The sequence below is a fragment of the Myxocyprinus asiaticus genome, chromosome 23 (genome assembly GCF_019703515.2).
Source record: "Myxocyprinus asiaticus isolate MX2 ecotype Aquarium Trade chromosome 23, UBuf_Myxa_2, whole genome shotgun sequence".
Taxonomy (NCBI): domain Eukaryota; kingdom Metazoa; phylum Chordata; class Actinopteri; order Cypriniformes; family Catostomidae; genus Myxocyprinus; species Myxocyprinus asiaticus.
In genome coordinates, this window is record NC_059366.1 from 19,352,822 (window position 1) to 19,380,510 (window position 27,689).

The 27,689-nt window shown below is 38.8% G+C and overlaps 1 protein-coding gene across 1 annotated transcript in view; it reads right to left on the reverse strand.

Annotated features, from left to right (window-relative positions):
* The window catches only part of lrpprc (leucine-rich pentatricopeptide repeat containing), a 90,491-nt gene that overhangs the window by 26,979 nt on the left and 35,823 nt on the right, over positions 1-27,689 (reverse strand). The window contains exons 19-25 of the mRNA XM_051650958.1: positions 27,449-27,511; positions 27,225-27,338; positions 26,391-26,521; positions 26,171-26,256; positions 11,374-11,581; positions 1,652-1,776; positions 757-863 (exon numbers count right to left, since the gene is read on the reverse strand). Coding sequence (XP_051506918.1) covers positions 757-863; positions 1,652-1,776; positions 11,374-11,581; positions 26,171-26,256; positions 26,391-26,521; positions 27,225-27,338; positions 27,449-27,511 — 834 coding nt within the window. The remainder of the gene's footprint in view (positions 1-756; positions 864-1,651; positions 1,777-11,373; positions 11,582-26,170; positions 26,257-26,390; positions 26,522-27,224; positions 27,339-27,448; positions 27,512-27,689) is intronic.

The window sequence follows — 27,689 nt, forward strand, 5'->3', positions numbered from 1 at the left end:
ACACAAGTTATAACATCAACAACAGCAGTAATATTAGCATGAAGCCTAATTATTAACAATATGCCTTTTTCTCAGTTTGAGCCACGGCCCCTCAAAATGTCTGTGCACGGCCCTGCTCAAAAGGATTCGCTCACAAATCAGACAACAATATTGTTTGCGAGGAAATTCTACACTATACAAACTAGAATGAAGAGTACTACTTATGTGATGAAATATTTTAGAGCATTTTATATTCTCTTTATAAAAGCTTTCCATGACATTTCCAGGCCAGTTAAACACAACTTTAAAAATTCCTTATTTCCATGACTATGGGATTCCAGCCACTCAAGCTGTAAAAGGTAAAAATTAACCAAAGCATCTCAATTATGTGCAACTTACTTTCCTCGCTAACATTTTCGTTTTCATAATTTTCTGTTTTCAAATGAGAAAGGTTTTATTACGCTACAACCTTGTAATGACAATTAATAATAACAAAAGCAATTGGCATTGGAGTGCTTTGATTCAATACAGTGACAAAAACCAATCACAATACTTCCATTTTTCCAGTAAGCTGCCTTTCAAAAACTAGTGGTCTTTTTGCAGCAGTCATTCTCTTTTCACACTCATCCTCTGAAAAACCATTGTACCTATTGTCTTGCATGAATGCCATTAGTTTGGCTTAGGAGCCAATCTAATTTAAAAGTGGAAATATCAGTGTGGCAGTAATTACGGCTGTTTAATAGCTGTGTGGTTTGAACACAATAACAGTAGTCCCACCTCTATGATTTTGCGTGCCTCCTTGTAGCGGCCCGTCTGCAGGAAGGCAAAGTAAAGGTCATAGAGCATCATCATCTCGCCACGTTCCTGACTCAAAAACTCCATGACTGTTAAAGGAAAGAGAGAGGATTGTGAAGAAATACACACTTGTGCTTGTGTGTATGCTGTTTGGTGTGTGTCATGCCTAGGTTCTCTTTTTCTCTAAAACTAGTGTAGCAAACCTTAAGCAAAGTAAACTTTTTCAAAAGAGCTCTCCCAGCAGTCTAGCATTTCATTTTTCATTTCATTCATTATTATTCACTCACCTCATATCATTCCAAACCCATATGATTTTCAGTGGAACACAAAGAAGTTTGGCAAGACTATCATGCTGTTTTTTTCCATACAATGAAAATAAACTGGGATGGAATATTAAGTATTCTGCTAAACATCTCATTTGGAGTTAAAAAGTACGACATGAGGGTGAGTAAATGACAGATTTTCCTTTTTGGGTGAACTATCTGTTTAAATTCTTCAGATCTGGATGAGGGTGAACTCATATATGCGTTTGTCTATGAATGGGCTTGCTACGCATGTCTGTGAGAGTACTGGGTCATCATGGGCATAAAGTGCCCTTCACTATAGAGGTCTCACTGCCTTAACACTTCAGATCCACTCACCCCCCACACACAGAGCACTTAAACCCTCCACTGCCTCTGACTTTTGAAACCACCATCAGCTACATTTTTCAACATGACCCTCTTAAAAACAAAGCATATACACCCTGCATACACATAAATTCCACATATGACCATCTAAACCAGGCCAGAACACAGACATACTACTCGTGACAAGTGCTAATGAGTGACACACACAGAAAATTAATTAAAGGGCTGTATATATGTGGGCGTGTTACCTTTCTGTAACAGCTCAGCATCTCCCTTTTCCACCAGGCCGCAGATGAGGTCATGGATTTTAGGGATCTGGTTGTATTGCTTATGGCACTCCACAGCAGCCTCATACGCACCAGCATAGTCCCCACTGCAGAAGAACATTGCATTTTACACCAAAGTGGCACTGGTCACAAGGTACTGCACGTATCACAAACTTGCAACATCAGTCAAGCCAGAAGTTGATATGTTGTGCTATTCTGCACATTCACATCATAAGTTTTTTATTGTTTTGTTCCCATAGGTCCACTTATAATGTAAGTCAAGTTTTAAGTGCCAAAACCACCAAGTTTCTGATCAACCAAAAGGGGTCACTGACGTGTAAACCTGGACAGTCTTGTGTTGCTGCCGACTTTCAAAACAAATCATTTTTGCAGCTGTTTCAATAAATGCTTCTCTCTTTTTTTTTTATTGGGGAGGAAATTCCAAAAGTTAGTCTGTTTTTATAGTACATCAAGCTCTTTTTACCTTAAAATATCTATTTAAATGCTTTTCCACCATTGGGCCAAATCTTGTTGCAGAACGGTCCCGTCCCATACCGATCTAAGCCTCGTTGGGATGGTTATGGTTTCTTTTTCCATTATGGTGCTGCAAAGTCAGGATAAGAATGGACTGACTGAGCAAGTGACTAATCAGGAGTCCCCACATCACTTAAGTTGTTCCACCAGCATGGTTCATTGTCCTGAGTACAGTTAGTGCTGAGAAATCCAGGCAGGGAATGCTTTGTAATCTATAAAAACCGAACCAAACCAAAATCGAATGGAAATGCTACTGGTTTCTTAGAATGTGCTTAGAACCATTCTACCCAATGGTGGAAAAACACCTTTTGATTCCTCAAGATATTAAGCCTTTAAAGCAGTGATTACTAAACTTTTTACAGTGGCGTACCTCTCTAAACATTCAACATCATTTCGTGTACCCCCCTCTCTAATGCATAGATAACAGTCACACAAGGCATTTTGAAAATATGTATATTTAACACAATTATCTTTGTAAAACCACTCCCTTAAATTAAACATGTTATATTTTTACATGTTTTTTACATGTTATATTAAACATATACTTATTGAATAAATGGCTTACCAACAAATATGGTATGCTAGATAAAGGGACGTAGTTTCCAGGGGGGATGGTCCCAATTATCAAAACAAGCATTTTTTTCAAGATTATTTTATGATGCTTTTATGTGCTTTTTGGAGCGTCTAAATTTTGGCACCTATTCACTTGCATTGTATGGACCTACAGAGCTGAGATATTCTTCTAAAAATCTTAATTTGTGTTCTGCAGAACAAAGAAAGTCATACACATCTGGAATGTTGTGAGGGTGAGTAAACGGTGAGAGAATTTTCATTTTGGGGTGAAATATCCCTTTACTATTCTGTTATTTTTAAAAAATTACACACCACTTATAAGCCAAAAAAAAAAAAAAAAAAAAGCAATCAGGGGGCCTGAAGCAAGGAAATCAAAGTTGCTAATTTAAATACATTCAATAAATAACTTTACTTTGGCATGTGCAATTCAGGTCTTTAGCTTCTTGCAACATCCTGTGGCTCTGAATTCCTCCCCAGCCCTCAGAGCCCTAACATCCAACTGGGTCTCTTGGCAGAAAATGGCAACAAAATTAGATCTGCTCTCTTCCCTCTCTCACATCTCTTCTCTTCTCTCTTTACCCCTTTCTAACAAAGAGCTCAGTGCTAGAGCTGACAGAGGCCTGACAGAGGAATAAAGCCAAGGAACAGACGAGAAAAACACCACTCCAATCACTCTATTGTGACTGCAGTGGCAGCCATCGAGTGATTGGGTAATTATCAAGCCAATCACTCAGAGGTCAAAGCAGATAGGGCACTGGCAGGAGGGGCGGGTGTGGAGGGAAAGTGAACCGGTGGAGTTTTAACAGGTATAATTTCAGTAGTGTCTTCAACCCCTCAGATTTTACAGTCAGGAAGGGATACATGCTTTACAGAGGGGTGACCTTGGAAGGCGGGTTGAATGGGAGGATGGTGGGTGGGGGGGAAGAGGGAGATGGACAAAAAACAGGGAAGTCATTGAGCTGGAACTTGATGCCAGCTCTCAGGCAATCACACTTAATTGGAATGAAGAGCGACAATGTTATTCATCAAGCGGGAGTCAAGAGCCAATTCTAACACACTGGATGATTGTGCAATGTGCTTGAGAGAGAGCGAATTTGGACAGGGTTTCATTTGATTAAGGCCTATATAAAAAGAAAAATGAGAGGGAGAAATACAGAGCAATCCATTGGCTGCAGGATTCAAATTGTGAACTACAGACCTGCTGTTTGTTACATTTTTATTCAATACAGAAAAAAAAATACACCAATTTTATACATATATATATATATATATATATATAATAAAAAAATTAAGAGACCACTGCAAAATTATCAGTTTCTCTGGATTTACTATATTTATGGGTAAATTTATAGATAAGTGTTTGAGTAAAATGAAAATTTTAGTTTTATTCTATAGTGTTAACAACATTTCTCCCAAATTTCAAATAAAAATATTGTCATTTAGAGCATTTATTTGCAGAACATGACAACTGGTCAAAATAACAAAAAAAAGATACAGTGTTTTCAGACCTCGAATAATGCAAAGAAATCAAGTTCATATTCATTTTTAAACAAGACAATACTTATGTTTTAACTTAGGAAGAGTTCAGAAATCAATATTTGGTGGAATAACCCTGATTTCCCAGCTTTCATGCATCTTGGCATGCTCTCTACCAGTCTTTCGCATTGCTGTTGGGTGACTTTATGCCAAACCTGGCACAAAGTGCACTCAAAAGGGAGTTATACTCTCCCACAGACAACACTGCTCAAGAACTAAAAGAAACGGCTGGATTGTAGTCCAGCCATTTCTTCCGTAAAGTATCTATGTCACTATGTAACACATTTGCATAAGGGCTACTTTGGCCCGGCCTCAAACAAACGTAGTTATAGCCGAGGCCAGGATGAGTCAGGTTAGTGTTGTCGCCATGTCGAGAAGACGCTGTTTTCTTCACTGCAAAAGCAAAACCTCTTTGTTTGGACTTCCAAAGGCAGACAAACTGAAGAATCAGTGGTTAAAATTTATTTTAATTTAGCAGTACAACCACAACCTTTCGGTTACTCCTGAAAGATGGTGTAGTTCCCACTTTGTTGGGACAATCTGACACTTCAGAATCACAACCTGTAAGTATGCTTGATTATTTGTGGATTTATCTGCTACCGAGAGTTCACATGCGGAGTTTTGTGTTGTAGCTACGGTGTATACCCAGTGCACAGCTGTAGGCCTACAACCTGCTAGCTAATGTTATTGTGTTGAAATAGATTTGCTAATCAGCTGCGGGCCCACTTTTACCTACAATTGTGTAGAAATATGCAGTCGTTCTTACTATCATGAATAGAGATCAAGTGTGGAGATTTATTTCACATTGTCATTTTATGTCTGTAATCCATGGTAGTGCTCGGCTAACTTGCTATGTAATGTTATTGTTTCAGTAAGGGTTTACTATTCAGCTGTGGGCAGGCTTTTACCTAAAACTGTGTAACAAAATGGTTGATTTCATGAGTCTTTATCAGTGATAAAGTGTGGCGGTTTTCTTATAATTACAAGCTGTAATGTTACGGCCGCTATCCAAGGTAGTCCACGGCTAACTTACCCACTAAATGGGAGTAAGCCTCTGTTCTCTGCTCATATCTCGGGCAAAAAAAGTTCGGCTACACCCATTCCAGCAAAAGATGACTAACCTAGATGCACTACGTGTCTTTTACTTGAAGCTTTGTTAGATTCACAATAATCAACAATGTACTTAAGAAAGATATTAAAATAAAACTTACCACTGTGAAACGTCCTGCTCAAGTCGTGCTTGCAAAGGTTGTTTGGGTCGATCAGCTTGTTCTTCCGAACTTTTATTATTTAATTCATTATCGGACTCTGGCTCGAACTGGTATGGCAAAAAACGACACCATTGTTACCATAGTTACAATAGTGTTTACAGCTGCTCAGGAAGACTCAGGAGCTGAAACTCGGTTATTGTAAGGGGCATTATATTTCCGACACACGCTCTATGTGGTTGACCAATCACAACAGACTAGGCCAGCTGACCAATCAGAGCAGACTGGGCTTTTCAGAAAGGGGGGCTTTAAAGAGACAGCAGGTAAATCAGAGCATTTGAGCCAGAGGAAGAAGAGCGGGGAAAATAAATGTACAGTATGAGAAAAATAATGTGTTTTTTGAACATTAAAGCATGTACACCTATTCTAGTAGACCCCCAAAATAAAATTATGAACCTGTAACTTAGCATAATATGGGCTCTTTAATACATGTACATGAAAAGTTGATTTAAATTATGTAAGAAGCTACAAACTGCAGACAGAGTGATACAAGAGACAAGAAACTATTGTAGATTTGTAGGAAGTTGGTTGTCGAATGTGGCAATAATTGAGATTAGTGGTCAGGATCAAGAATTCCAGATAGTTTTGATAAATAGATATACAAGCACTTTTAAAAAGATGAGAAATTTATATATGTTTGTGATTAAATGGTTATTAAATGGTTGCTACTCCTGCACAATCTTAAAAAAGTGATAATAGGTCCAATCAAAATTTTATTTCCATGAATGCCATGTCTCGAAAGTGCTGAAGATCAAATGAAGCTTTAAAGGTCTGTAAAATCCAGCAACAATGGCAGGAAGCATTTTGTCATAAATCACCATGATACCGAAGCATTCTAAAATTCCAATTATGTTTGTCGTCACTGGGTACAATAACTAAACTAAAACCGAAATGCAAAACCGTACTATCTTCTGAAATGGCCTGATGAAAGTTAAAAATCTTTGAACTAGATTTACCCAGAATGCCATTTCAAAATGATGTGACATTACAGATTTTATGCTCTCCAGCCCCCAGTTCTCCAAACCATAACTACCATAAAATCATAAGACTTCTTCACAATTCCCATCAATATGAGATGAGTCACCCGCAACAGCAATTACCCCACCCCCTCTTTCAAAAACCCAACCCCACAACCCCCTCCACCCTCATCTAACTAAGCCCCCCAAAAAAGAATTAACCATGTTGAAGGCTTCATAATTTGCCTGGATACAATTTAGCTGTCAGTGGTGCTCGGGCTTTACTGCAACATATTCCTCTTAATGTCACTAACTTTGCATGTCAAGCACTTTCCAGCCAATTAAGTTGAAGGAGAATAAAAAAGCAAGAGCGAGTGCTTTGCGTGAGGAACCTGAAGGATTAGACAAGAAAGCTCATTTCATCCACCCCTTCTTCCTGTGACACTTTCTGTACATCCCTGACTGCATCTCTTTTGTTACCCAGATTGGCACCAATGTTATCACCCTTTCCAATTTAAAGAGTGAAAGCTTTTTTTATTTCTTTTTTTTTTTTCCCTTTACATTGAAGAAATAAGCTAGGGAGGGTTAACTTTTCATGGTTTGTGATCTAGTACCGAGTTCGCTTGTCATGCAAACACAGCTACAGGACGTGGCGATGATTTTTAAATGGTGAAGAAGTCAAAAACATGTAAATGCAGACGAAAATGCTGGGCCAACTTATTGCAAGCACATGGCCCTGTTGAACATTCTTAACATGTGCTCGTACATTGCTTTGGTGGTAACAAACATCAGTCATAAAGGGACGATAGTGTTCACTTCAAATAAGTTGAATGGCATCACATTTGAGCCATTAAACCAGATGTTATTGTTCAGGTAGCTAGCTATAAACATAATGACTTTAACTAACTTGCTCTACATAAACAGTTGCTTCATCATGACAGTAGCTGACCTGAAAGAGAAAACTGACAATAGTAGGAAATAGTTTACAATTATGCCTGCTCTAGCACCCCTTCTGGCAATGTTGCAAATGCAACACACACTGTTGTTGCATTATGAGTTATGAGCACCAACGCATTTAATCAAATTTGTGTAGTCAAAGTGTTTGCGCTCACATTCTTGTATACAGTATTTTTCTGGCCGATTTAGGCCGATTTAAGCCGAATTTCAAAATGCGATGCGATTCAAATGTTTAGAGAGTAGGCTGGGCAATATAAATATTTTACACAATATTTACTCAAAAATTTACATTTTTATTACCCATTGACAAGGCTGTTGGCAGATTTTAGAACTGACACAAGTAGGCATGGTTAACAGCCTTTGCCGATGTTGTCAATATGGCCAAATAACGGCCTGGCCAATAAATCATCTATCACTAGTGACTAACATGTAAATGGTCCTGACTTTTCCAAAATGTTCTTGCACGGCCAGTTTATGACATTTGAAGGGCTACAATGCATGGTGCAAAGATGTAAACACACATCTCTGCCTAAAGTCTGTAATTGACGTGGTTTAATACAAACAGACCGAATTCTGCCTGGGCATCTGACAGCATTCCACATCCCCTCCCTCATTTTAGAGTTAAGACGTCTCGCCCAGACACACATGAACAAAAAAAGTTTCAGCACTTCCAATTGTTAGGGTCATTAGAGATGAAGGATATGGATCAGGAGCGGTGGCTGCTGTTGTCGTGGAGACAGGCTGACGGCTGTCAGAGTTAATCCCATAGAGAAGTGTTCATTAAGTCATTACAGTTGACATACAGACGAGACACTGCCATACAGCGCTTTGTCATCTTTAGTGCAGCCTTGTCCAAAGATGAGAGAGCGATGAGCGGAGCGGAAAGTATTTTGCAGATTTTCCACCAAAATCAGTGCAGAAAATAAGACCAATAGAGTATCTTGTGGGTATTTTGCATTTGATGTCAACATTGACAAATTTTAGTTAAAATTGACCCTATTTACTTCCTCAAAGGGATAGTTCACCCAAAAATGAAAATTCTCTCATCATTTACTCACCCTCATGACATTCCAGTTGTATATGACTTTCTTTCTTCACCAGAACACTTTTGAAGAAAATTAGAAAAATATCTTAGCTCAGTAGGTCCTTAAAATGCAAGTGGATGGTGATCTGACTTTTGAAGCTCCAAAAAGAACAGTCAGCATAAACATCATCGATACAACTCCAGCTGTTAAACTAATGTCTTCTCAAGCGACACGATCGCCTCTGGTGTGAAAAAGATCAATACTTTAAGTATTTTTTAACTCCAAATCCTCATTTTCTTTCAGCAGCGGTATGCGCGTGACGTAATCACGTTGGCATGTGAGACCCGTGAGAACTGAGGCATGTGCGACACATGTGCTGGATTATAGTTAAAAAGTACTTAAATGTTTATCTTTCTTCGCACCAGAAGCAATCATATCGCTTTTGAAGACATTAATTTAACCGCTGGATTCGTATCGATGACGTTTATGCTGACTTTCTGTGATTTTTGGAGCTTCAAAAGTCAGATCACCATCCACTTGCATTTTAAGGACCTACTGAGCTAAGATATTTTTTCTAATTTTCTTCAAATGTGTTCTGGTGAAGAGAGAAAATCATACACACCTGGGATATCATGAGGGTGAGTAAATAATGACAGAATTCAATTTTTGGGTGAACTATCCCTTTAATAAACATTCAGGACCTTTTTGATTCTGCTTCATTGGTGCATGTTATTCCAGAGAGAGAGAGCAAAAAAGTGTTTTTCTTTGCAATCTATAATAAAAATACAATAACTTTCCTTTTCTGCTGCTATCACTTAGACCCCATTTACACCTGGTATTAAGATGCACATGTGGTCAGGAGAGACATCTCTGTTTACATCTGGTCACTAAATGTGTCTTCGGATTTTGAGGGGAGGGTCTCTGATTTCATGATGACATAACATCAATCACTCTGTCAGTGTGCTACTGCATGACAATAAACTGCAAAAAGGCATAAAAAAAACAAAGACAGAGCTAAACACCACTGCACTGTTTCTCCTTGATGCAGTTGAAATTTAATCTAAGCACAAACGCAACATTTAGAGCAGAATCATCTGTTATATTAATGGATTTCCTATATTTACCCGAGCTTCAGGTGCTTGTCATCTGCGTCCCTACATGTTGGTATTAGACACACTGAAGAAGTTTTGTGATGTTCTCGTGCTTGTGTACATATTCTTTTTTTGTTTTCGATCAGACGGTCATTTCCTTTTAAAGTTGCTCGTAACCGGCAAAGTTAAAACTTTTGTTTTAGCACAGTGGCTCATTGACAGTTGAGGGGTGGCGCTCCATTCAGGATGGACTAGTGTTTACAACACAAATGCGATGTGGTAACATGCGTTTTTGACCACCTCAGTATGTGGTTCTTGTGATCCGTTTACTCCTGTGCTTAGCACTGACCACACTGACTTTAAATAACTTACAAATCTCCATTAATACGTTTCTAATGGAGTCTGCAACCAAACAGGCCAAGCTACTCAGCTCTAAGACCCTTTTCTCCCTCCTCTACTGGGACAAGTGGTTGCCAGTCATAGTGTGTGTGTATACAGTATGTGCGTGTATGCGTGTGGGGATTTATCAGAATCTCTGCTGCAAGTCACTCTGATCTCACCGTATCTGCTCCTTAATGAACCTGAGCTAAATTGGAAACCTTATCGTGCAGAAGGCAGCAATTAAAGCTTGCGCATGCCGGTGTGGTTGTGGCACACGCGTGACAGAAAAACAAACAGTCTTTGAGGGGCACTCAGTAAGCCTGCATGTGTATGTATGTGTAGACTGTAACACTATCAGAGAAGGTGTATTGCCAACCTCAATATCCCACAGCAGGGAGGGGGAAAGGCACTTAAGCAGTGCAAAGCATGGCCCAGGCAAATCCGGCAATTAGCACAGGGTGCATAATTAACATGCAAATTAGTTGATCTGCTTAAAAGCCACTCTTACAAATAGACCTGAACAGATGGGGGCAGGACAGAGGGGCCCAACTTGTGAAATTTAATTCCTTTTCTCCCCCATGCTACATTTTAGCTATAAAGTAATGACAGATTCTATGTACTGAAAAGCGAAAAGAAAAGCTTGGGGAGGAGCAGAACTGTGCCCTTTACAATTTAACCTTTAATAAACTTAAGGGAAATTGACAATATTATTAACAAGTTATATAAATGTTTGTTTACAGATCATATAAATGTTTCCAAACCTCAGCACTTTAAGTGGTCTAATCATATTTTTCCCATGAGATCACTTAATATTAGTCAAGTTTTTTTTGCACCAAAACCAAAGATAATTTAGTTTTTCAAAGCCATTTTCAGACAGTTTTTTGCAGCTGTGCCTTTAAGACTTCCATTTAAATTACCTCTTTGCATAAGAAATGAGTAACAATACTTGCTTATGACAGATACTTGGTTTTCTGTTAGGTGCAATATAGCTGCCGCAGCCCCATCTTTCAATAACAGCTTCTATGAAAAGCTTGCATTACATTGCAACAGGTTCACAAAAAATTCTGCAGTGAAACGTGCTGCTCAAACTATATATATATATATATATATATATATATATATATATATATATATATATATATATATATATATATATATATATATATATATATATATATTTATTAATATAGTTATAATATAGTTCACAGAAAAATGAAAATTCTCTCATCATTTACACAATGATGAGAAAATTATGTAAATGATAAGAGAATTTTAATTTTTGGGTGAACTATTGCTTTAAGGAAATGACGTAATCTGGCACCTTAGTAAAAATGAACTTCAGCCACTCTGTCCAAACTGTAAAGATACTGTTTACCATCTCACCTCTCCAGATAGCAAGTGATGAGGGGTGAGCAGAGGTTACTGGATGGTTTGGCTAGGCCCAGGGTGAAGATGGTCTCCTGAAGGCGTCGAATAGTGGTGGCATCTCCTTTCATTGCAGCTGCGTTCATCGTGAGGGTGAGCAAATTGATTGTGATGTCCCTTAAGGGCACATCCTTTTCCTTCATCTCCTTCAGCATGTCCACTGCCTCTGAATGAGGACACCAAAGAAAGAGACAAAGCTTAGCAAAAAGTGCAGTGATGCTTCGAGCCACTTGAATGCAACTGGTTAACTGATATGCAACCGTTTTGACCCAGTTTGAACCTGGTATTAACAACTGTCTGTTTTAGGCACCATCACAAGTGCTCAGCAGTAAAAACAGGTGTAAACGGGGTCCAAAACATTTTATGATCAGACCACATCACATTTGTAGTATAAATGCTAATGTGTCTTGGTGTGTCCCGAACAACATAAAAGGACTGCCTTCTCACCTGTCATCCATTCTTACACTAAAATGAGGGTTTAAAACTTTGACCATGTAAGGCTTCAAAAGGAAACAACCATCTGATCAGGGGGAAAAAAATGGAAAAGCCAGTATATAGTCAACCACAAGACTTCATGGAACATCTACAGTATGCCAGATTTTAACATGCAGTGACAAAAATAATGTTAAGCCTGCACATCTGAAACTCAGTTATTACAGGTACTCCACTAAAATAATGGAGAATTTTGCTCTAAACATCACGCTTGTAGTGAGAAATAAAATTCCTAAAATTACCTACTTTAAGAAAGTAATATTTGGGAGAAGCGGCGCACTGAGCTTTTTCTTTTAATTTTGCTTTTTAATTTTTATTGACTTTTTCAAAATGAAAATCCAGTAACACCCTGGTGTAGTGAGTGATGTACTGGATGTAGCCACAAGGGGTCACAGGAGATGCATACGAGACTTGTATTACTATCAGGTGTAAAAGCGATCTGTTGGGGCTGACCAATTGTGATCGGATCACCCGAGACAAATGATAAAGTTTAAATAAGGCCTATATGTACTAGATGCAAGCCTCCATCTCGTTTACTTTTATATAGACTTGAGGAGATTATTTGTATATCTATGCGCTAAGCTGTCCCCCGATGGGCCGGCGCCAAATGAGAGAGAGTGTGAGAGAGAGCAAGCTATAGAGTGGAAGAGGTGATAAAAGCCCGTTAGATAATTTCATGTGGGGAAAACAAACTGCTATTAAAACAACATTTTACACCCAGCAGGGATGCAAATGCTGCCGTATAATGCCAATTCACCGCTAATTACTACTTGCATTTCTAAACGAGACTACAATTACAGCGGCCCCCACAATAGTAGGCTTTTTTTCACGGTTCCCTGCAAAAGCATGCTGGGAAATTATAGGTGTGCGGTGAGTGCCCGGCGCGAACTCGGCAGGCTCTGGTCGTGGATACGCCGTTGCTCGGCTGCCGTAATGGAGGCTTTTACTGGGCGATGCTCCCATCTGGCAGAGGGGTGAGGGTCCACATCCACAGCTGCTCTGTCACCAAGCCAGATAATTAAGATGTGTTTACAAGCTGTTTAGAGGCTAGCTAATGGGCTGATACCGATAGCTCCTGTTTGCACTGGCGATACTAATCATCTAGAACTGAGAGAGAGAGAAAATGAGGATAGCATCATCACAGCTGTATGCATGTGGAAGAAACTGTTGGCCACTGGCAGATAGGCAAGCTCCAAAATTCCCATGATTTACAGGGGAACCGGTGTTCATAATAGATCAAAAGTTCTTCATTGTACTTAACAAGTGTTCCTACAGGGTTATGACAATAAAATGGACCTCAGGTAGGGTGCAAAATTAACTATTCAATTAGAATTTAATTGGTGGGTGTATTGGCTCTTTTTTTCCTTTTTTCGTCATGAATTAAATAATTGAATAAAAAAATTATTAAAAGTCATTAGATGAAATATGAATGGTAAGACATTTTCTTTAGTAGGCAGTTTGTATGGCTTAGATTTGCATCACGTGCACATACAGTAGTGAGTTTCAGGCTATGATTTGATTTTTAAGTACATATTATGTTGCAGTGCCTAATAAAGTTACTGACCAACGGGCGAGGACGTTTAATTTACACATCAACAGAATTTTATGCACATTTTGCACTTCGCAATGTTTAACCTAGACCCTGACCTCATGTATGGAGAATAAGTTAACAGTATGTAAATGAAAATATACAATCTAGAATGACCTATGGAAACAGTTGACTGTAATATCCACACGCACACACACACTCAAACACAGAGACAGCCAGTTTGTTTTAGCCCACAAATTCCAATCTGTCACTTCATCACCCTGTAATTTTTGTCCTGTTGTTATGCAAATACAGCACATCGCTTCATACTGTCAGTAAAAGTGATGAGCCAAAAGGGAACAGTGAAGCGGGGAACATGAAGTTCACCAGGGTCATGCTGAGTTTTTAAGAGGCTGATTTTGTATAAAGCCCCGTTCACTTATCTACTCACTCAAGCTGTTATTCCAGCACAGATCTCATCCTTTACTGCTTTTTTTTTTTTTTCATTTTGAGGATTGTTTTATCAAGATCTTAGCAGTCAGCCCATTTAAATAGAGGCTTGTCATTTAAGAAGGGCTCTTGTCTAAAAAGTGCCACATGTTATGTGTTAACAGCTGGATATGAATTGAAGCAATGGGGGTTAAGTGGATCACCGGAGGGCGTCGTGACAACGATACCCACAAGGAGATTAGAACTAACAACCTCTTGATTCTTGCGCCATCGCTCAAGGCAGTGAACCACGTACATTCTTTATAGCCCAGGGCTTAACAAGCATTGTTGTAGAGCAACGCACAGATGTAGGGCAATATTTAAGCCATATGAAAGGAGGTTATGTGCTAAAGCTGGATACAAGTTATGCAGAGAAGGATGTATTTGTTCTTATGTAATCCACAATGTTCTACTTAAGCACTTGGCAATTAAAAAGCAGAAATATACATTTGGAAACACTTTATTTCTGCCAATTTTATGGGTAGGGATGGTAAAGTCCAGTTCTAAAACCAATTGAGATGCCTACAAAGACAGCATTTTAAGGCATCACAGGCACAGTCCCAATGCAAATATTATTTCAAACCACTGGCAACAAAATTCAAGACTCAGAGAATTGTTGGTTATAAATGTACTTCTATTTAATTTAATACTGAAAAGTATCAATAAAATGTTCATTTAATTATAAATGGACTATTTCACACAACACTTCATATGTTTTGTGTTTATTACAGTATTGTGTTATTAGCTTAGCAACACTTGTTAACACAAAACTCCATAAAGCACAATAGTCGGGTTGCGGAAGTAAAAATCACATTTATTTTCTCCTTAGAGAAACAGATTTTAACAGTAGCATACAAACATTTCAAGACAGTGGTTTGATCACAGATAATCTCCGAGACTGTCAAGCAATGACGTGATAGTCAAGTGTGATTTCTACCATATTTTCCTGAAAATAAAGTTGCACCTGATCAAAATTGCATTGTTGACAAAAAAAATGTGTGTCACACCAGTGTATAGTCGCACTGATAGCCTGAGAGAGGTTGTATTTTCGTCGCTCAGCAAGTCTCAAAAGCAAATTATATCAAGGTCTATATAACGCATTATATAACATTGTATTTGGGCTAGTTTTAATTTGCTTTAGCCTACTGAGACCCGAGCGTGACTGCTGTGTGCATTTTCCATTTTTGATTTGTAACTAGTAGCACCTAATAGACATGCAAAAAAAAAAAAATTATATATATATATATATATATATATATATATATATATATATATATATATATATATATATATATATATATATATATATATATAATAATTCTAGAGCAAATAGTTTTCCTAAAATTGTATGTCCACATATTTGGACAGTGGGAATTAGTTGTGGAATTTTAAATAATACCAAGCTATATTATGTCTATATATTAAGAAAATATAATAAATTATTTTCATCAAATTGTTTATTATGTTGATTATTCATGTTTTTGAGACATAATAGATATTATAGTTGATTTTATGTAAAGCTGCTTTGGAACCATGTGTATTGGGAAAAGCACAAATACAAATTATTTGACTTGTTACAATGCGTTTTTCTACTTGGCAATAAAATCTCAATGTTCTCTCTTTGCACTGTCAAACAAACAAGTGATAGCCAGTGCTGAAGTATTTTACCAATCAGAAATTAGCATAAATAATTCTGATTTAAAGTAATGGCCAGCATCGGCCAACCATGTTAAAATGAATCTATGTACTGATTACCATTGTCCCATGTCTGCCAACCATGCTAAGTGGTGCAAACATCATCTGCAGCCTGAAACTGAACTTTAGGTCAATGTTAGGATGTTAGTGTATACACTTAGCTGCATAGGAAATCTATAGGATGCTCCCTTGCTCCCTATTTAGTGAATGACTAAACCTCCATTGTGCTGTCTGTCTGCACTGGCCTCAGAACACTGGCCCATTCTAACTCCATATAAAGCCTCTAAAAGCAAAAAAAAAAAAAAATAAATAAATAAAAATAAAATTCTCAATGTGAAAATGCACAGTAAATATAGGATTTCTAATGAAAAACTAGTGCTATCATCCATTATAGTGGTCATTTTGTTTAACAGTGTGGCATTTCGGGATAAATCGCTCATTTTTAAAAAACGGCAGACAATCTTTTGACTTAAACAGGTTTCAATGTAAAGCTTCTTACCAGATGTAATTTTGTTGGCTTTCTCCCAAAGACAAACTCTGCTGTGATCTGCGCCATGTTTTGTCACATGACTCCGTACATCAAAGGTTTAACCCTTTAGACAGCCCAGAGTCTTTTGAACAGATCAGTCGGTTTAAATGAGTTTAAACTATGTGTTGTGTATAGCGAAGTCAAAACACAATGTCCGTGCAAAAGGACACGGGGTCGCACGAGGTCAAGTAATCGTTTTTCATTTTTGCTTATGCTTCATGAAAAAAAAAACTGACAAATATCCCACATCTGTTTATAACTGACGTAACTGTGTTCTTCCACATATAAATTAACAGATTTTAGTCTCTAAAAAACAATATGCTTGTTATATTCTATTCATTACTGTTTTTTTTTTTTGCTATTAACAATTGTTATTGATTTCATTCAACAAATTAAATAAACATCACAGAAAATGCGGAATCAAATTATGTACAATTAAACCCTTCCCCCCGAACACCCCCACCTTACACAAACACACCCCAGTGGTCATAAATATTTGAAAAAAAAAAACCAAAAAAACACACAACACGCACACAAAAAAATACATAAATAAAAAGCATATTTATAAAAAACAATCAAATTGCACACACATATTTAAAACTAGAGATCCCTCTCCACTACCCCTCCCCGAAAGCCTTCCAAAAAGGCCAAATATCTGCCCCATTTCCTATCAAATAACCCCAGATTTCCCAGCCTTCTATACATCCCTTCCTCAAAGGCCGCCACCCTCCCCATCTCCGAGCACCACTCATGAAATGAGGGCGCTCCAACCGACCTCCAACCCCTTAAAATAACCTGTCTGGCGATCATGACGCTCATTAGGACCCAACTCTTTATGTGCCGATTCTCAACGTCGATGACCACCCCATCGCCCAAAATACATAGTCTGGGGCAAAGTGAAAGCAGAGTGTCACATATGACTCTGAACTTTCAACCAGAACTCCTGGATCTCAACACACCCCCAAAAGACATGAGTTATGTCTCCAACCTCCAACCGATTGACATTGTCAGCAGGTGGGTGTGTCTTTAAGACCAAGCCTATAAAATCTGGAGGGGGTCCAATAAAATCGATGTAAAATCTTAAATTGCATAAGGCGAACCCTTGCATCTCTAGATGCAGACTTGACATTTTTTAGGATCCTAGCCCACACCCCCTCCTCCAATGTCAAGTTTAGATCTTTCTCCCATAATGTTTTTGAGAGAATTCAAAGTTCCGTCCCCCAGACTCTGAATTAGCAGGGAGTAATACACTGTTGCCTCATGACCTTTTTCAAAAGCAGCAATCACCACTCCCAGAGTATCTGCCGCACTGGGGGGGTGCGTGCCACTCCCAAAAACAGTGCAGAGTAGGTGGTGCAGCTGTAAAAACTTATAAAACTGAGATCTGGGAATGCCAAAATGTTGAACCAAATTTTCAAAAGGTCTCAATACTCCACTCTCATATAGGTCACCAAGTGTATTAAACCCCCTCACAATGCAATCTGACCAACAAAAAGGGGACTTATTAATACATAGTTTAGGGTTCAGCCATATGCTCGAGGCTACGTTTAAATAAATATCAGAATTAAACACTCTGGACACTTTTGTCCATATCGAGTGCAAATGCAAAATAACGGGGTGCGACTTAACCTCTCTGGCTAGTTTAATCGAAAGGCTTTGCAGTGGTGAGATAAGGGCAAGAACTTCCTTTTCAGTACAAAACCAGGGAGGGGCTCTCTCAGGTGGAAGTGACCAATGAGCCAAATGTCTAAGACCGAATGCATAATATAACAAAATCTTGGGTAGGCCTAACTCACCTTTGTCAATCGGCCTATGTAACTTTAACCTGGGACGCTTACCATTCCAAATGAAGTACTTCGCTATGCTATCAAATTGCTTGAAATAAGTGAGGGGGATATCTACAGGGAGAGACTGCAGCAGGTAGTTGAATTTTGGAATACAAATCATTTTAATAACATTAACATTCCCAATCAACGATAAGTGTAATTAAGCCCACCTGTCCACATCATTCGAAAACCTTTTTATTAAGGGATCAAAATTAACTCTGACTAAATCAGACAAATTTGCTGGGAATAAAATTCCCAAATACTTAATTCCCTGGAAGGCCATTACTGGACAGTACGCTGTCAAAGCCAAAGCTTCGGATTTAGACCAATTGACTTTGTACCCTGAGAACTTGGAAAAGGAGTTAATAATTCTGTGGAGGCAAGGCATAGATCTAGTAGGGTCGGAGACGAATAATAAAATATCATCTGCGTAAAGCAGAAGCTTATGCGCCACACCTCCCGCAATCACCCCTGGAAAATCCTCCTCCTTTCTTATCGCGGCTGCTAATGGTTCCAGGGCAAGACAGAACAATAATGGGGAAAGAGTAAAATAATCTGAAATTAACCCATTTATTTGTACAGCTGCTACAGGGTGTCTATAAAGTAACTTAATCCAACCAATAAATGTACTCCCGAACCCATACATTTCCAAAATTTTAAAAAGATAATCCCATTCCACCATATCAAATGCCTTTTCAGCGTCAAGTGAGATGGCAGCGACCGGAGATTGATCATTCACTACTGACCACATGATATTGATGAGACGCCTAATATTATCAGAAGAGCTACGGCCTTGAATAAATCGCACCTGATCTATATGTATAAGTGATGTCATAACTTTACTTAATCACTTGGATCTTTGTCCTTTTTAGGAATCAGACTGATCTGGGCTTGTGTCATGGTTGGAGGAAGCTTTCCATTCTTTAATGATTCTGTATAAACTTCTAACAAAAGTGGAGCCAGTTCTGTAGCATAAGATTTGAAAAACTCAGAGGAAAAGCCGTCAGGCTCCAGAGCTTTGCCTGTAGGTAAGGCCTTAATTACCTCATCAAGCTCCTCCAAGGTTATCTCAGAATCAAGAGAATTTTTTTGCTCAGTCATCAGTTTAGGAAGATCTAATGGTTCCACAATGTTCCTAATATCTTCATCAGTAGACGAAGATGTGGAACTATAGAGATCAAGATAGAACTCTTTAAAAGCATTATTAATATCAGTGGCTGAGGTAAATATTTCGCCACCAGCAGATTTCACTGAGGGAATGGTAGAAAAAGACTCTCTCTGCTATATATATCTAGCCAAAAGTTTTCCTTCTTTGTCCCCCGACTCAAAGTATGACTGTCTTGCCCTGAATAACCAAAACTCCACTTTCCGTGACAAAATAGTATTATAACTATATTTCAATCGGGTGAATTCTCTGAGGCCATCAGATGACATACGGTGCTTAAGCTCTGCCTCGGTACTTTTAATATTTCCTTCCAACTTCAAGTTCTTGTGCTTTGGATTTTTTGGTGAATGAGGCATACTGTATGATCCGACCCCTAAGAACTGCCTTAAGTGCCTCCCAAGCCACGCCCACAGAGGATACTGAGGACCAGTTGGTCTCCATATAAACACTGATTTCAGTCTTTAACATTTGTTGGAAATCAGGATTTTGCAAAAGGGATACATTAAGGTGTCACTTAAATGATTTCTTTTTCTCTATATGTGGCAACACCTCTAAACTCACCAGGGCATGATCTGAGACTAAGATATTTCCAATTGAGCAATCAACAACAGATGAAATGAGGGATTTGGATATAAAAAAAAAAAAAATCTAAAGTAAATCTTATGGACTGATGAAAAAAAATGTATAGTCTCTACCAGATGGGTTCAAAAGTCTCCAAATATCTGTAAGACCAAGAATTTTACACATCCTGTGAAGCGTCAATGTTGCTCTAGGGGGCTTACGCACTTTTGCTTCACTATGATCAAGAACTGAGTCCATCAAAAGATTAAAGTATCCTCCCAATATTATATCATGAGGGGTGCCAGCAGCTTGCAGCATCCCTTCAAGATCTATAAAAAAGCCCTGATCATCAGCGTTAGGTGCGTAATTATTAGCCAACATCAACCTTTGCCCTTGAATTTCAGCTTAAACAATAATGACTCTTCCAAATGTATCTTTAGTCTGTTTGAGACATTTGAATTGTAGATGTTTATTAATCAATATAATGACTCCCTTGCTCTTACTTGAGCCAGCACTAAAAAAAACATGTCCACCCCATATCTTCCCAAATTCTTCAGCTTCCTGCAGGGAGAGATATGTTTCTTGAAGAAACACTATATCATATTTCTTACGTTTAAGAAAAGTAATAACCTTCCTTCTTTTTATGGGGTGCCCCAACCCATTCACATTCCATGTGGAGAGAGATAGTACACTCATATTAACATTTGACATTTTGATATAGTAGAAAAAATAAATTATGTGTCAAAAACAAAATTATACAGACCACATCCCCCATTAGTGAAACAAACAAACCCCGAACTTCCCCCTGAACAAAACAAAAAGAAAAAAGAAAAACGTGCGCATTAACCACGTGCAAAAAAGCGCCAACTGGCGACAATCCCTCTAAACTCAAGAGGTCCATGAATGTCCACGAGCCCCCACAACAACTTTGCCATCGGATTACTCAATTTTGCCTCACACATTTGTGAGGCAAAATTACATAACAGAAAATACTTTGTAAAATAAACCCCAGCCAATAGGAAGAATGAACACAAAGAACGTGTAGATTAATTCACAGAACTGTCTCAAAAGGTGTGATCTTCCACAAAACAAATTCCAGCTGATATAACCGTTCAGATTCCTCGGACAGACAGACAAACAAATGTTCAGTGAGCCGGCTGTTACGAGTTCAGTGGATGATGTAATCATTCCAATGTCCCGTAAAAATACTCAACAAAACAAACTCCAGCCAGCAGTAGGAATAAGCACAAAGAACGAACAGATTAATCCACAGCTGTTCCAAAGGAGTGTTATTCAGTAGAACAAGCTCAAGCCGCTAGGCGGAACCAATACAAAAAGAAACAAAACCGGCATCCCGGTTCCCCGGATGGTGGAGTCAGTTCACTCGGAGGCCACATAAAAGTATATACCACGAATTACACAATCCGTCAACTTTATAAAAGACATCCTTTGTGTGAGCATGTAGATATTTTGCGGTCAACCGTAGTGCCACTCTCAAACTGGCCGGGAACTTCAATGCAAAAGTAATCTTTCATCAATGCATAAGTTTCTTTAAGGAAAAGTGTTATTCACAAAACAAACTCCAGCAGCTCGGCGGAGCCAACACAAAAGAAAAAAGAAACCAAAATGATGCCCAGTTTCCTCAAAAGCCAGAGTAAGTACAGCGAGTCGACCCACTCACATAAAATCAAATCACTTTTATTGTCACACAACCATATACACAAGTGCAACAGTGTGTGAAATTCTTGGGTGCAGTTCCGAGCAACATAGTAGTCGTGACAGTGATGGGACATATACCAATTTACAATAAACATCAGATTTACAACACAATTTAAAATCTAATATACCCATAATTACACAACACAATATACAAATAATAACATACAATGTACATTATACAATATAGAATACGCATTATACAATAAAATAATAAAAAAATAAGTATATATAGTATATATAAAATATACAGTAGGTTGTATTGTACTGTACTGACATTCAGGCTGTCGGTTGATAGTCAGCTGCCAGTGTGTTGTTAAGAGAAAATAATTTATGACAGTCCAGTGTGAGATAATGAGATTAATAAAATGCATTGCTGATGTATTTGATCGTGGGAGATCAAGAGTTCAAAAGTCTGATTGCTTGGGGGAAGAAGCTGTCATGAAGTCGGCTGATGCGGGTCCTGATGCTGCGATACCGCCTGCCTGATGGTAGCAGTGAGAGCAGCCCATGGCTCGGGTGGCTGGAGTCTCTGATGATCCTCCGAGATTTTTCACACACCACCTGGTGTATATGTCCTGGAGGGAGGGAAGCTCACCTCCGATGATATGTCTGGCAGTTCATGAGAAACACCCAATGGTTTACTCACCCATTGATTCAATAAAAGACACTGCCTGATTGGGACATGTAAATACTTTGCGACCATCCTTCGTTTCTATTCTCAGTTTGGCCGGAAACATCAGAGCAAAAGTGATCTTCCGCTGATGTAAGAGTTTCTTAAATTCCTTGAACCGATCGCGTTTCTCTCGTCAAACTCGCAAAGTCCGGGAACAAGAAAATATTATGGTTCTTCCAAGAAAGCTTCCCTTTGCTCCTCGCCTGGCACAACACAAGATCTTTATCGGATGATCTCAGAAATCTGGCCAGGATGATCTCCCTCAGCAAATCTGTGAGCTGGGACTCTGTGAGCTTGCTCGATTTCCAGTTTATAGCCTGTTATGTCGAGCAGACTCGGGAAAAGCTCGTCTAGGAATTTCACCATATCTCTGCCCTCTCCTCATGCTCAGGAATTCCAACAATTCGAATGTTATTCCTGCGGCTTCTATTCTCAAGATCTTCAAGCTTTTCAAGAACATGTTCCAAATCAACTTTGGTCGCGGTCGGATTAGCGGTTAATTCTCTCTCCGAAGACTCCAGACAATTGATTCGTCTCTCAACATCAGTCACTCTTGTAACTAACTCAGAGAATTTTATTTCCATCGCCGTAATCGATCGACGTATTACAGCAAGAACCTTCATCAACTGACGCTGGATCACCTCTCCCGCCGCACCATCCAAATCGAGTCTGTAGGCCTGTCGGGGCTTTCATCCTGAACACGTAAGTGTCTTTTAATGTCTCCAGAGCCCGAGGATTTTGACTTCTTTGCCATGTTTTGCCTCGAAGAGCAAATGTGTAACTGGGTGTATCAAATTTCACCAAATTATAACATGAAAATAATAAAAAATTTAGCAAAGTGCGCAGAGCTCGTCGCTCACACGTCTGCCTCTTGCATGGCGTCACGTGACCCTCCCTATTCATTAATGTTAACGACCGTCAATCAAGGATATTTCTGGAATTTGCAACACTATTTGTTAAGCACTAATTGTCTTGTTCACGAACCAAATGTTTTACTATGGGTGTAATGAAACGTTATTTTGCGGGGATGTGAGGGGTTGCGTGTGACAGCGGCCTTAGAGTACTGGTAATCCTGTTTGTTAGCACAATAATGTTGTGATGGACAGAATATTTGAACAGGTTGCATAAAATAATTCTTACAGGCCAAATACTTTTAATAGGCACTTTAAAAACACTACAACTCTATGACTAATGTTTTCATCTGTTTGTTTGTAAGCATATGTGTTTTGGTGGGCAGTGTCAAACCATCCGATATCAATTACATATTAATTATATAAATAAGTCACTTTGGACTATTTACCATTATTAAAGACTGTTATAATGTAATCTGTTACAAAAAGTTTTTAATAAATGCATAATCAAAATAATGCATCATATTTTGTCATTATGTGAAGACTCGCTGGCCAACACGATGGTAAATGCTTTGAAGGCACGTCTTTCTGCTCTCTCTTCAAGTTACTGTAATTACCTTAAGTGCACACCACTGTTTCGTCACAGCTGTCTGAATGTGTATTTGCAATCCGTGATGGGCTTGACAAGAGACGCCATAACCATCGTGTTTTTAATAAGTTTAAAATAGTTTTAAAGATCTTGTGCCCTGTTCCAATCAGCTGCGCACCATCTTGCTGTTTGAAAGGAAGCCGTGTGTGAGCTTCTCCAATGCTGTCACACACCTGGTGTGTGTATGTTCCTTTGGAGTGTTGAGCGCTGTCTCTGCCCCGGACAGAAAGTCACTGTGCGGCATGCGCTGTGTTGGAGCTTGATGCTGTGATGATTCAGACTGCAAGGTTCTGCCAAATATCATTACGTAATCAATCTCAGCATTAAAAATAAGCCCCCTTTCCTTTTTGACACGTTTGTGAATAATTTCATATTTAGTGAAAAGTTACGTCACGCATGATCACATTTGATCATTGCCGTTTAGGGATGCACCGATATGGACATTTTGGCTGATACGATAACCAATAATTCTGTGTATTCGGAGGCCGATAACCAATATATTTGCCAATCTATATCTGGATGTAAATCTACATTTTGTGTGTCAGATTAAAAAACAAAAGGCTCACTTTATAAAGCCACATCCGGGGCACTTCTAATGAAATCAATCATTTAAAGTGGATTAATTGTAGCCTACTTTCAGCCATTTAAATAAAGAAATTCTACATTCCTATGGCCAACTTCCTTTTATCTAAAAAAAACCCAAAAACATAATGACTCTGCAATTTAAAATGAATTTGATGAGTGAGCTACTTTTATAAATACAGTGCACTGCACTTGATTCAAACCTGTGAAAAGACAAAACTAAGGAATGCAAAAAAGTCTCAAACTCACTAAAACATAACAATATGCTTTAACATACAAAAGAAACAAAATGAATGTGACATAAATAAATACTGTATAATGGAGTGTTTACTCAGAACCAGTATGATCCTCTAAAGCAAAGCCAGAAGGCAAAACCCATATGGCACCAATCAAAACCCACATGGCATGTAGCATGTGCCTGAAGAAGCCATGATTTATCAACTTTAATATATCGGCCAAAATTTCTTATCGGACCGATAACCGTTAACTTTAAAATTCACATTTATCGGCCAATACCAATAAGGCCGCCGATATATCGTGCATCCCTATTGCCGTTTTGACAGAAAATTATGAACTGAAGTGAGGGGAATGGGGTCAGAAATGTTGCGAGCCAGATTCAAAATTCTATCATCTACATGAGCACAATGGCAATTTTTGTTTTTACTCCAAATCTGTAGTGAAGTTGTGAACTTTCAGAGAGGACTTTTAAGGAACGCTTGTTGATCAACGTGCCCTAGATTTACAATTGAATGGGCAAGATAGATTTCTCTGGTCATAGAGAGCACAGTTCACACATCACTGGACCACAAACAGCAACCAAACTGAACTTCAGCCATATCGTAATGCTCCATGAGGGCAGACAGCTCAAACTCCTCCATCTTGACAGAACCACTAATCAAACCCAATCAGCTACTGGAGGAAAATGGACCGAGAATGGACAGCTAGCAGCAGAGCATCCCAGCCCACTGTCTGATACCATACACAGAGTGGTAAACAAATATCACACACCCCATTAATCCTCTGGCTCATTCCATGGCCTTCCGCCAGCCTGTGAACCAGCAATATTGTTTACGAACTCAGTAACAAACACTAGAACTTGAGAAGATGGTGGAAGGAATAAGGAGGGGGAAAGGGCTTCAAGGGACAAAGAGCAAACAAAAACAAGGCCATTAAATGCCAGGGCGGCAGGTGTGCAATGGTGCCACGAGTCATGATCTTCAAGCAGATCGGGTTGCTGCAGTGATATGGGCAGGCTGGGCCGTTGAGGTGTGTTAATGTGAATGACAAGCTCCTAGCACATACCATCGGGCTAATGGCCACCAGCTTGCTCTGATGGACACGCACATACATACACGTACTTCCCTCATCACACGCTTTCGCCTGAATTCACATGCAAATATGCATGTGTGTGCGAAATACTCGAGCACTTTCGCCGACATGATATGCCATTAGTATCAGGACGGATTTCGGTAATTCTGTTAAAGTGCAGCCGGTCCTGTAATTTTCCCTCGCTCGGTGACAGGATGAGTCTGAACAAGAGGGAGGGGGCAGCCAAAGAGTGGCATGCATCGTGAAAAGAGAGATGGAGCGTGTATTTTCACCATCACCGTGTGCACAAAGCAAAGAGGAAACACTTTTATTGTAATTGCGTCTTACATGAGCTTGGAGAAATCCACAGTGGAATTCAGATGATGGCTGATTAATGTCCCCGTCCGGAGAGACAGGTGTCTTTGGCCTCACTCACGCACACATTCACACTTGCATAGCTGTGTCTGACTCTGAACAGTTGCCTTTAAGAGACTAATTAAGCAAGTGGCAAGCCTTCGATAGCAACGGGATAAGTAGAACAAAATTCTCTGTGGTACCTTGACGTTCTAAGTGGCTTAAGAATCTTAAAACTAGATTATTGCAATAATACTGGATGGTGAAATCATGCAATTATTTCTACTGGGCCTAAAGCTCACACATATCAAGAACCATAAACACGGCCACTAACCTTCCAACTTGCCATGTTTGGACAGAACTCGGACCAAGGCCACATACTTTTGAGCATCCAATGCTACCTCAGAGTCCTTGCGTGCCCTGAAATGTGAACAAGAAAGCGTAAACACCAGTAAGTGATTTTAACCCCCATCTAAGTCTCTCTTTATACAGAATGTTTCAAACTGGCAACAAAGCAAACAAGGATGTTTGCGTGAAGTGTACTTCAAACTTACAATTCCCTCTTTAGGTTGAGTGCTTCCTCAGCATTGTCATGACGACAGCATAGGTTGATGAGCATGGCATATGAGGCGGGAGTCATATCCTGTTCATACTGAGCTTTAAGCTCAAGAGCTCGATCCAGTTTCTGAGGAGAAAGTAGAAAATTGTGCCCTGAGTTACAAAGAAAATAATCTACAAACATGTATACACAAATTCTGAGATTCTGGACTTTTACAAATCCCTCACAGTTTTTGCCGTAAATGACTAGTGATTTTCTGCCTGAATAAGTGTTAAGAAATATCAGTTCCTCCTTGTATCAATTCAAAAATCTACTGATAGCCTCATCAAAAGATTACGCACATTTTCAATGTTCAATGTTTTTAGTGAATAGTTTTTAGGCATTATAAGTAAATATTGTGTAAAATAAGGTGGTAACACTTTACAATAAGGTTCCATTCATTAACATTAGTTAATGCATTAAGTATCATGAACAAACAATTAACAATACATTTTTTTACAGCATTTATTAATCTTTGCTAATGTTAGTTAACAAAAATGCAATTGCTCATTGTTTGTACATGTTAACAAATGGAACCTTAATGTAAAGTGTTACCAATAAGATTTTGTTTTTAGCCATTTTGTGCTTCAATTGGCATCTACATTTTATTATGCATATCTTCATTATAACATGCATCAGCCATCCAGCTCTATAGATATCGGCATCAGGCATTATAAAATCCTAAAACATTAGGTTGACCTCTAAAATTTTTATAAAACCCAGCCAGTCCAGAACATCTATCACTTATAAAAATACTTGTATGGGTATTTTTGATGAGAACAGGCCTGACCTCTTCAGCACACAGGATAGCAATGATTTTCTTGAGGGTGGAATCAGCAGGCTTTCCCTCAGCTTTCAACTCTTCCAGGGTTTTCTCCAGAAACGTCATCCTTCCCTCTACACTCTGACAGAAACAGGGGGTTATTTGACTGACACAGCTCAGTGGATGCATTGGGCACATTTGGTCGAAACAAATACAAATAGTAACAAAGGAACAAAACACAAAACACTTACTTTAATTAAAGGCCCATCAGTACCCATCCCATTTTCTTTTCTATCCACAAGAGCAAGAACATCCTGGGAGATAAAATATTACAAAAACTGCTCTATTAACTGTACTATTACAGACTTGAATAAAATAGAACTTAAATTAGTGTTCTGGTTGATTGAAAGTCAAAAGAGCCTATACCAAAGTGTCTTCAATAATCTGGTATGGCTCAGGTCCATAATTTGACATTTAAATCCACAGCACAAA